The sequence below is a fragment of the Lissotriton helveticus genome, chromosome 5_1, assembly GCF_964261635.1.
Source record: "Lissotriton helveticus chromosome 5_1, aLisHel1.1, whole genome shotgun sequence".
NCBI classification, from domain to species: Eukaryota; Metazoa; Chordata; class Amphibia; order Caudata; family Salamandridae; genus Lissotriton; species Lissotriton helveticus.
In genome coordinates this window covers 1,925,758,956-1,925,770,719 of record NC_136065.1, presented here as the reverse complement: position 1 = coordinate 1,925,770,719, position 11,764 = coordinate 1,925,758,956, and the positions used below count along the sequence as shown (strand labels likewise).

The following is an 11,764-nucleotide window of genomic DNA, read 5'->3' as shown; positions in this document are numbered from 1 at the left end:
GTGGTACCCCCCAAGACACTGGACCTGTGGTACTCAAGCAGAACAGTACCTCAGCTTACCTGGATGGAATATCTAAGGTGTGCCAGGGATGGCTATGAGTCTGAAGGCATTTGTCGTGATTCCCCATGCTCAGGCAAGTTTAACGCTCCCTGTGAGAGTCCTAAAGTTTATCTTAAAGTGCATTTCGTTAGGGAGAGTCCACACGCTGGAATTCGGAAGAGGCATTTGAGACACACGCCATTAGATGAAAAGTAGGATTCTTTTCCAAAATGGCCGCTCTCTTCTCAAAAAGGTGATACCTCCACATAGGACCATTGATAGGACTGGGTTACATAGACTTCAGTTCATGGGGTTATGGGTGTTTGGGTTGGCATTCTTGGGGCACACCAGTAGGTGAGGGGGGGGGAGGAAGAATTGACACAGACCCCAATTGTGTGTGAAAAAGGCCGCTTTTTATTGGAATCAGGTGCACTTAAAACATTTCCCGCCTGGCCTGTGCCGAACAAAACTACTGCTCACTAAATAACAACTTCCTAACAACCCCGCACCCCCACCCCTAAAGTTTAATCCCAACATTGCACTGTCATACCACACGTCCGCTCACAACCTACCCCTCTACTGACTGCCACAGTGACCTCCATGACCTCACCCCCGTCTACCATACAGTCCCAGGCCTCCCGCAAAACCACCCTATCTCCTTAGGAAAGCGCCTCCAGCAACACACCTGTTCCAGCGACAACACAACTTGGACCCTAAACCAGTGCACCCTCACCCAACAAAGCACCTCATACCAGGACCACACCCCCCCCCCACCCCCACCCAGAAGGACAGCCAAATAAAGGGAGGGAGGGAGGGACACAAAAAACTAACGATCCTGGCTGCTGTGTCACTGCACCCAAACCGCGTGCAGTGACACGAAATGGCCGGTTAAATACTTAACCAGCCCAAATGCAGCCCAAAACCCCCCAACCAGCCCAAACCAGCCCAAAAACGCCAGCTACGGCGAGACCCGAGGGACATCTTCCTAACCCCCCCCCCCCCCCTCCCCTGGTGCCCCAAAATTCCCCGGGGGGGCGAGCCTCCCGCTGGTCGGCCACCCCCCCAAATCCCCATTGGGGCACACCAGTAGGTGAGGGGGGGGGAGGAAGAATTGACACAGACCCCAATTGTGTGTGAAAAAGGCCGCTTTTTATTGGAATCAGGTGCACTTAAAACATTTCCCGCCTGGCCTGTGCCGAACAAAACTACTGCTCACTAAATAACAACTTCCTAACAACCCCGCACCCCCACCCCTAAAGTTTAATCCCAACATTGCACTGTCATACCACACGTCCGCTCACAACCTACCCCTCTACTGACTGCCACAGTGACCTCCATGACCTCACCCCCGTCTACCATACAGTCCCAGGCCTCCCGCAAAACCACCCTATCTCCTTAGGAAAGCGCCACTCGAAATTCGATACGAATTTCGACCCCCCCTTAGGACTCCTGCCTCCTGGGATACCTGAGCACCCCCAAAGCCGCATCCAACGCCTCCTTCATCTGTATTATATACAATTCCATGCCATACCTGGACAGGTGAACCCCATCCTCCCGGAAAAAGTAAATTGCGCCATACCGCAACTCCGGGTGCTCCATCCGCCCCACCCCCTCCCTGGCACAGAATACCCGCATCTCCCGGTTAATCTTCCTTCGGGCCCTTTCAATGGCCCCCGGGCGCTCCGCCCCTCTCCACACCCGCCTGGGAACAAACTCAGACCAGATAATATGGCAGCCCGCCCACTGCCTCTTAATTTCCCTCAGGTCCCTCTTCATCTGTTTGAGCAGCGCCAACCCCTTGCACTGCACCAAATCATTCTCGCCCAGATGAATCAACACCACATCTGGGCACACTCCCCCTCTCACCACCGTGTTCAACAAAGGCAACAACTCGTGCCAACGCCTACCCCCTTTCCCTCTCCAATGACAACGGTACAACCCCACGTCCAATCCCAAATTGAGTGTCCGATGACTGTCCCACTCCGCCTGTTCTGCCCTCTTGATGAATGAATGTCCCACAATATATACATTCAGAACAGCCACTGCCGGCCCCGCCACAGCACCTGTAAAGACACACATGTCAGAATCGGGCAACACAGCTATTCCTACAACCCCTCAACCTCCCGCAACCGCACATACGTCCGGTAACAATCCGACCTCCACCGCCCCAACCTCTGTATCTCTTCCTTGCCCCAACCCCTCCGCGCTGCCTCCGTCGCCGCCCCGATCCGGAAGGAGTGCGTCCCGAACGCCATAGGGTCCTCACCCATGTACCGCAGGGCGCGCCGCAGAACCCACAAAGCCTGAGACGCCGTCACACCGTCCCTCTCCCCACGTCCAAAAACCTCCCTCTCCGACTCGCCTCCGCCTGCCATCAACCTTCTACCCCACTCCGCCGGGCACACCCCCTCCCGACCGCCCGGCCCCAGTACCACCCAGGTCCCGACCCCTCGCTGGTCCGTCTTCGAGCGTCGCAAACGCACCGCCACCTCCCGATCTCGCACCTCCACGTCCCCCCACAACACCCCCCGCCTCCCGTTCGCGCCCAGCAACTCCGACACACGAAAGGCCCCGAAGAAAAGCCAGGACATCAAGGTAGAAAACCGCACCATCTCACCTTCATCCCTGCACACCCGCGGCAGCGCACCAATTACCCCTTCCAGCAAATCCACCGTGATCGGACGGCGCAGCCGCACCTTCGCACCCTTTTCTCTCGCCCACCCTTCCAGCAGCCGGGTTCCTAGTTCACCTGCCGACGGGGAATGCCCCCACCACATCTTGCCCATGAATGCCACCGCCGACAATTTGCCCGCAATCGACACCCGCGACAAACCCTTATCCATGAGCGCCAGCATGAACCTTACCACCTGATCCTCGCGCCGCCACCCGTCCCATTGCCTCACCGCACCTGACCGCAGGAATTCCTCCCATGCCAGCTCGTAAGCCTTCCACGTAGACACAGCAACTGACCCTTTCACCAGCTGAAAGACCCGGCCTCGCCCACCGACCACATGTCCTCCGGCACCGGTGTCCTGGCTTCCTCCGCTGTCGTGGCTAGCCCATGGAACCTCTCCCACTGTGAACGAGACAAAGCATCGGCAATGTCATTGTCCACGCCCGGCACGTGGCGCGCCTGGAACAGTATGTCATTCTCCAAGCAGCGCAGCACAAAAACCCTCATCAACTTCAGCACCTGTGCGTCCCGCGCCGACTGCCTGTTCACCACCTGCACAACAGCCATGTTGTCCACTCGAAATAACACGCGCTTGTGCGCCAACGCTCCTGCCCACACGGTAACCGCCACCACCAACGGGAACAACTCCAAGAACGCGATGCTCCTCCCGCCTGCCTGCCAATGCGCCGGCCACTGCTCCGCACACCACCTTCCGTCCCAATACAGACCGAAGCCGCCGACGCCCGCCGCATCCGAGTACATGGTGACATCCCACTCCCAGTCCTCCGCCGGCGCCATTGGCACCCCATTGAACCTCTCCAGGAACGCCCGCCACATGCGCAGATCCTCCTTCATACCCGCGGAAAGGCGCACATGGTGATGGGGCAAAGGCAAACCGGACAACGCTAAACCCAACCGTCGGCAAAACGTTCGGCCCGCCCGTACCACGCGGCAAGCAAAATTCAAATGCCCCAACAACACCTGCACCTCCCGCACTGTCACCTTCCTCCTAGACAACACTCCATCCACCAAAACCAACATTGCAGCCCTCTTATCCTCCGGTAGGCGTGCTTCCATGGCGACCGAGTCGAGCTCGATACCGAGAAAGGACAACACCGTACTGGGACCGCACGTCTTCTCTGGCGCCAAGGGAACCCCAAATTCCCCCATCAACCCGGCCAAACCATCCAGCAGCCGCTGACAGTCCTCCGCACCGGGCCGCCCCACCAGGAAAAAGTCATCCAGATAGTGCGTCACTGACTCCGAGCCTGTGCGCCTGGAAAAGACCCACTGCAGAAATGAGCTAAAACGCTCAAACAGCGCGCATGAAATGGAGCACCCCATCGGCAGCGCCTTATCCACAAAGATGAGACCTTGGAACTGGATCCCCAGCAACTGGTGATCCGCCGGGTGCACCGGAAGGAGCCGGAAGGCCGACTTTATGTCGCATTTCGCCATCAGCGCGCCCCGCCCTGCCGTCGCAACAAGCCGCCGCGCCACGTCCACCGACGAGTAAGTCACCGACGCCAATTCCGCCGAAATGTAGGCATTTACCGACTCCCCCTCCGGCCAGGACAAGTGCTGTATCAGTCTGAACTGCCCCTCCTCCTTCTTGGGCACCACCCCGATGGGTGAAATGATTAGTCCCAGCAGCGGCGGCACCGCGAAGGGGCCCGCCATCCGGCCCTCCCTGACCTCCTTGAACAATTTCTCCCTCACCACACCCGTGTGTGCGTTCACCGATTTCAGATTGTCCGCCCAGCGAGCAATCCGAGGGCCCTCGTACCCCAGCCGAAAACCATCCCGGAAACCCCGACGCAACACTGCAGCATCCTCCGCCCGCGGATACGCCGCCAACCAGGGCTCCATCCGCTCGACCTAACCGGCGTACGAGCCTTTGCCCAGAGCCCCGGCTCCCCCCCCTCTGCCCCCTCCCCTCCCCCCACCCTGACCCCCTCTGGCAAGAGCACCTCCCTGCACGGGCAGCTGTCCCGGAGGGCCCCCGGTCCCCCAACAACGCAGCACTGGGTGGTTCCGTCCACACGACGAGCATTCGTGCCGGAAACGGCATGCCGCACGCCCGCAGGCCCCCTTATTAAAGTCCCAGCAGGCTCCGACTGCGGTCTGGCTGCTCGAAGCTCCCTGACCCACCCCCCCCTCGGGTGGGGCGAGCCGCAAAGGGAGGGGAAGCAAGCGGCAAACCGCTTGCTGTGTAGATGGTGCGGCCAAACTTGGCCCCTCCCATCGTCTGCTGATAAAGGTCCGAATCCAGCTCCCCCCATTGCGCATCCGGGTCCCCCGCCATGCGCGCCCGGAACTCCTCATCGTAGTGTGACCACGCATATCCGCCATAGGTCACCTGCGCCCTCCGCACCACATCCATGTATTTAAAGAGCGCGACGCACCTATCTGGGAACTTCTCGCAATACACGCTCGCGTATATGAGGAAAGCCGCTGACCAGTTGTCGAGCGTCAAGGGCACCTTCGGGCGCCGCGCCAGCTCCTGCTCTGCCTCCTTTGACCCCTCCTTAGACGTCAACTCCCTGTGCAGCAGCTTCAGGATATCAATGTATTCCCCCTTCCAAATCTTCTCCTTAGTCGCCGCCGAAAGGTGGGCACCCAGTGGCTTGGTCAGCCCCATGTACGGCAACTTCCGCACCGGAACCACACAACTCTCCTTACCTCCCCCCGCCGCCACCTTTTCACCCGCCGCCACTGCCCCGTCGCCCGCGCTGGATCCCCCCTCGTCCGGCTGCGCGCCGTCTGTGCCAACTCCCGCGTCCTGCACATACCGACCCCGCACCAGCCGCCACCCATCCTCCCCCTCGCCCCCCGACCCTGCACACAACGCCTCTTGGCACCCCCCGCACCATCACTCGTCTTACCTGGCGTCAAGGTCGGCGTCCTTGCTGGATCCCGCCGCCTAACCAGTGGATCTGAGGGGGCCGTCACTCTGGGCGCTTCCTGCCTTGCTGGCACCTGCAATACACTTCCAACAACATTACCAGCCCCCCCGTCTTCCCGAAGCTCCCCTTCCTCCTCCGACTCATCAATAGCCGGCACCACACCACTCCGGCCCCCCATTTGGGGTTCCAGCCGGCTCAAACCCGCTCTTTCCCGACACACCCGCATCAACTCCATCAGGTCCACACTCGCCCTTCCATCCTCCGCACTCGCATTCGTATCAGAGACATGTAACTCCATCCTCGTTCCCCTACCCCCGGCGGCCGTAAGGACCCTTAGGGGCGGGGCTGGCGGAGACGCACCGCGCCTCCTGTCGCCATGGTCATGAATAAGGTCCCTCGCTGGAGCACAGCCGTCCGCACCAAACAGAGCTGGCCCATCCACTCGGTGGGTGGGAGCCGCATGCTGCTCCCCCGAGCGCCTCGCAAACAGCTCCTGCCAAGGAAAAAAGGTGGAGTCCAGCATGCCAGGGTAAAAACCATGCTCATCCCCCCCCCCAAGCACCGCCCCCTCCCCCACTCCCCCACCCCATCGCCCCACCCCTCCCCCAACCCGCCGAATGGCCCCCGCGCCGCGACGGGACCCCACCGCCCCCCATTTCCCAACCCCCTTCCCAGCCCCCCGACCCACCCCATCCCCCGTAGCCCCAACTCGGGCCCGCACTCCCCCCGCGGCCCGGACCCCATGCCCCCCCCCCCAAGCTGCCTCCCTGCTCCCCCCCCTCCCCGTAACCCGCCCACTGCCCTCCGCTGCTCCCCGCCCCTTCGTCGTCTCCCCCTACGCCTCCACAACCCGGCCTACCCCTCCCGCCCGACCCGCCGCCAACCCCACGCCCCTCCCCGACTCCGCCCCCCACCACGCCCCCCTTCCCCCCACTAACTCCCCCGCCACTGCCCGACCCACCCCTCCCCCCCGGCACGCCGCCACCCCCACGCCCCTCCCCCACCGCCCCCACTCCGCCACGCCACTCCGCTCGACCCCTCCCGCCGCCCCTCCCCCGCACTCCTGCGAACTCTGGACCGCCCTGGCCCCCCTCGCCTCCCCCCTCCTCCGTCGAAGACGAGCCCCAGTCCAGCTCTGTGTCCACCCCCCCTCCTCCCCCCACCTCCTCCTCCATGTCAGTCTCCTCAATCAATAGTGGTGAAGCCGCCCCCCCACCCTCTCCATCCGGCCGCCCCCCGCAGTCCCCCTGCCTCGGACCCCCTCCGCCCCCCGCCCCCTCTCCCCCACCGATCACACTCTCCCCCAGAACCTCCGGCACCCGCCCCCCCTCACCCCCGCCCCCACCCTCCCCCGGCACGGCAGCCTGCACTTCTCCACTCACCCCCTCCTCCCCCCGACCCCCCAAGACCAAGCCTGCCTCGCGGGCCGCCCCCGCCCCGCCCCCCACCACCTCCATAAACACCAGGGGCTGCTTCCTCCCCTTCCGCCCGGTCCGCTTTGCTCCACCCTTCGCCTTGCCCCGCGGCGCTGCCTCAGCCATTCCCGCACTACCCTTCGCGCCCCCGCCCCCCCTCCCTCCTCGCGCAGCCGGCCGCAGCCGCGGCGGATCGCAAGCCACAACAGCCGCAGCGGCGCCGTCAGCAGCGCGCCGCTGCGGCCTTACCTTAACACCGGGCCGCAAAATGTCCATGCGGCCCGCCTCCCGCAACAACCGCAGTGCCTCTGCCACGCGCGGGTCATCGCCCTCCGCCATTACGCCACCACAAGACCAACCAAATACACCACGCACGACGCGCACACTTCGGCCACCGCCTCCGCCCTTCACAAATCGCCGCTGAAGATCACGAACCGCCGTCTAATCCCTCTACCACACTTCAACCACTACACAAAAAACTAACGATCCTGGCTGCTGTGTCACTGCACCCAAACCGCGTGCAGTGACACGAAATGGCCGGTTAAATACTTAACCAGCCCAAATGCAGCCCAAAACCCCCCAACCAGCCCAAACCAGCCCAAAAACGCCAGCTACGGCGAGACCCGAGGGACATCTTCCTAACCCCTCCCCCCCCCCCCTCCCCTGGTGCCCCAAAATTCCCCGGGGGGGCGAGCCTCCCGCTGGTCGGCCACCCCCCCAAATCCCCATTATCACAAGAGCCCAATTCAAGCCCACCTTCTGTAGGGTTTAGTGCCCTGAGATCTTTCTGCACAGTAAAAACAGTGCTGTGACACAGCCTTCACAGCCGCATGATGGCACTTTGCTTTCTTATGGAGGGTGGGGGGGAAGGCAACCGAGACAATGGGAGGTGGGAAGGAAGAAGCAACATGGACAATGGGTGGGTGGGGAATGGGAGGGGAAGAAGCTACACAAACAATGGGGTGGGAGTGGAAGAAGCAAGATGAACAACAGGGAATGGGAGGAAAAAAGCAACACTCAAAAGGGCGACAGAGTTGAGAGAGTTTGAGCTATTGGCATTGTAAATTACAATATCTTAAATTCTCACAAATGCGAGATCTATTGCATTACAAATATTTGCTGTTTCCAAGCACCCGATGCCACACTTGCAGGTTAATAGAGGTCATACCCCTTCCTTTAGGCAAGCCACGTCTAAAGAAAGGGGCGCAGTTGGCATTAAGTGAAAGCGCAGTATGGGGCGCTTTCACCAAGAAAACATTTTTTTGAAAAACAAGTTATCGAGAACGCTACTGAAATGGAATATTTTGATCCAAAGCTTCATACAGAGCTTGTTGTAGACGCTAGCCCAGTTGGGTTAGGTGCAATGCTTGCACAGCACTGCAGACACCAAAACGCTCAAAGGCATATTGCGGCATATGTAAGTAGAAGTGTGTCCCAAACTGAACGTGCTTATTCACAACCTGAGAAAGGAAATTTAGCAGTGGTGTTGGCTTGTTAACATTTCCACGCATTCTTATCTGGAAAGCATTTTACGCTTGTGACAGATCTTCAAGCTTTTTTGATCATCTTTGGCAATCCAAAGGGCAAGAATATTCCTCACATTGAATGTTGGGGTCTACGATTACAAGACTACAACTACACAGTCATGCACCATCCAGGGAATGATTAAAATCCTCCTAACTACTTCTCAAGAGTGCCTCTACAGTGCCATGGTACCCCTTCGCAGACGGCTGAAGCCCACATAAATGTCAATGTGAAATCAAGCACCCCAACTGCCATTTCATTAGAACAAATTGTCACTGCCACTAGTCAAGATAGCGACATGTTAAAACTAAGGGCTTATTTCCAAGCCGCTTGCGCCACCTGTGCATCACTTTTAATATAGGAAAAAGGGACATACCGGCAGTGCATAGGCTTGTAAATAAGCCCCTAAGGTACCTTATTGCACATTAGTCTTGAAACCAGCACATTCGACCTCCTATCAGTGACAGTGTGTACGAAGGTAGGATGCTTCTGCTTGTTTACCACCACTTTTTGCCTGGTGCTCAGCTGTTTTTGACTAGTCTGACTGGGATCCTGCTAATCAGGACCCTAGTCTATCTGATTTCTCCCTTAAATTGTTATGTTCACTACTTGGGTACATCCCAGATTGGATACTGGGGTACCCTTATCAGTCCCTAGTATATGATACTAAGGTACCCAGGGCATAGGTACCTCAGAGGTCCCCCATGGGCTGAAGCATGCATCATGCCGCCCATGAGAGACCATTCAAAATGGAGCTACAGGGCTGCCATTGCAGCCTGTGTAAGCTGGTGCTAGCAGCACTTACTAAAGATGTAGGTTTCACTGCACTTAAAACCTATGAGTCACCCCTATAGCAGGCCTTATCAATCCTGAAGGCAGGGTACTTGGTTGCAAGTGTGAGGGTGCCCCTGCATGAGCAGGACACCCCTACAGCCTACGGAGTCCATTCTCCCGGGTTGTTAGTAAAGAAGCCATACACCATATGGAGGGGCACCGTGTAATTAAGTGATGACCATCTCGAAACTGGCTGCAATGAATCCTATCATGTTTGGTATCAAACATGTTGGAATCATTCCCCCACACTGTAAATGATGTGGGAGGTTTGATTGCATGCACTGCACAGCTTCTCCGGGAGGCCCTCAGTGCTCCCTGTACCAGTCTTCTAGACCCGGACAGCACAAAATGGTTGCTGCCGACCAGAGACACATTTCTGCCCTCCTGCTGCTGAGCCAAGCTCGAGCAGGGGAAAGCAGAACAATAGGCATCCTGTCACAGGGAGGTGTGACCACCTACCAGACATAATTTAGTGTATTGGGAACGGGTGGGTGCGCTTGCCAGCGCCTTAAAGTCTGCATGAGGGGCACATTTGGTTTCCCTGTGTTTAGTCCAGTTCAAACAAGTCTTGGGAGCTGTTGGCTCCCGCTTTGGCACGCGACTGGACAAAGGACATGGGAGTAACCTCCCCCTCTCCAGACCCTCCCCTGGGAGGGACCCCTGAATAGTCCCAACCCTTTCCTTAGGGTTCTTAAGGGCTTACCTGGGTGTAGGTCCCTAGATTCGTCGTGGCACAAGATTCAGATCAGACACCACTTCTTCTACTGTCTGGGCACTCTGGACTTTGGGCTCAAATTCATCTCCCTTCCAGTCTGCTCCATCGTTTGTACCTGTGCACCATACAAGAACCTTCCTAGGCCTGTGGGCATCAAAGACACCTGAAGGAATCTCCCTTGGAGTGTAGGAGTCACTCCCCTGCATTTGCAGGCACTGCCAGTAAGTTGACAGGTCTGCTGATCCTGAGCTCCTCCAGACTCCGTAAGGTTCTACAACACAAGTGGTAGTTTTCCACAGCTCCCGAGGCCTGCCCTGCCTTCACACTAAGTTTGAGACTTGTATCCCTAGTGGGGGTTGCAATAAGTGAACCCCTGTGCACTGCAACAACTTGCAGTTGCAAAGGCTTGTTAGATTCCTACCAAGAAGATCTACAGGCTCCAATTAGCCCCAACCTCAAGCACCTCCAGTGGCCAAAGTCTTTGTCCACATCACATTGTGTGCACCGTGGCCTCCATCTTTAGGTGAGTTGCTCGAGGTCCTCTTGCGACTCCAGTGCCTCCGGCCTGTGGGTCCATTTGAGGGTCACCTTTGTTTCTTTTGGACTCCCCTGATTGCTCAGAGCCTGCCCTGACTCCTCTGCTTGTGATGAGTCCCCTGGACCTTGCTGGTCCCGGCGTGGCCCCTTCTTCAACTCCTGCGTTGGTTGCATTTGCTAAGGCTTGTTGGTGCTCCCGCCGGACACCGACCCCTCAGCACTCAACATCCTTTGTGGCACAGCTCGTGCATGGCTCCTGGTCTTCTTCAGCATCGCCTGGTCCTCACAGCTGCAGAGTCAAGGTCATCACCATCTCTCCTGCAACACCCAACATCGGAAGGCATTCGTCTTCCAAGTCTCCTGGTCACTCTTGAGTGACATAGACTCTGCCCCCTCTGTTTGCAGGTACCACTTATCTAGAATCCACCTTCAAATTCCAATGGACACTTCCTCCTTCTTCAGCAGCGGCATACCCTGAAGTCCTCCATTGAGTTGACGGCGGTTTCCAACACCACGTCACACCTAATCACCTGGCTTCCCTGTGTATGCAAGGTTAGTACTGGGTTATCCATGGGTGGAGTGGCTCTCCCACCTTCTGTCTTCCATGGGGTGTCTTCAGGGTCCATTGGGAAGGGTCCTTAATCTTTAAAAATCCAACCGCGACTTACCCGTAGAGTTGTATGGAGCACACGGTCGTGTTCTCACCCTGCACATGCTCTCCGTGGGGTTCCTAGTCACTCACGTTAGTAGGTTTACTTAGGTCCCCAGCACTTCTACATCCTCTGGACATTGTCTTGACCTGAGTCTTGTTTCTTATACCACTTTCATAGTATATGGTTTGGTCCCCCCCTGGGGTCCACTGTGTATTTCGGGCTATTTACTGTATTTCTATGCAAATTATTGTGCGCATTGTGTTTATCTCCATGTAGGAGATATCTAAACGTATTAGAGAGTATTATATCAATCAATCAATCATGATCTTTATTCGGATATGTGTTATCCATAAAAGTAAATACATTTCATATAATCCATCGTTGATAAAAGATTGTGACTAAACATGGATTATATTACAGGCTTATCGCTTAGGTATTTCTCATTGTCAGTTGCATAATCCTTCACC

General features: G+C 57.6%; 1 protein-coding gene across 1 annotated transcript; it reads right to left on the bottom strand.

The window, feature by feature from the left end:
• Nucleotides 1-406: 406 nt before the first annotated feature.
• Nucleotides 407-6,150, bottom strand: LOC144753886 (uncharacterized). Its single transcript, XM_078641426.1, has 2 exons — nucleotides 5,599-6,150; nucleotides 407-2,102 (listed from the first exon to the last, which is right to left on the bottom strand). The coding sequence occupies exons 1-2, from the start codon at nucleotides 6,140-6,142 to the stop codon at nucleotides 1,480-1,482; spliced, it is 1,167 nt and encodes a 388-aa protein (XP_078497552.1). The 5' UTR covers nucleotides 6,143-6,150; the 3' UTR covers nucleotides 407-1,479.
• Nucleotides 6,151-11,764: the final 5,614 nt, after the last annotated feature.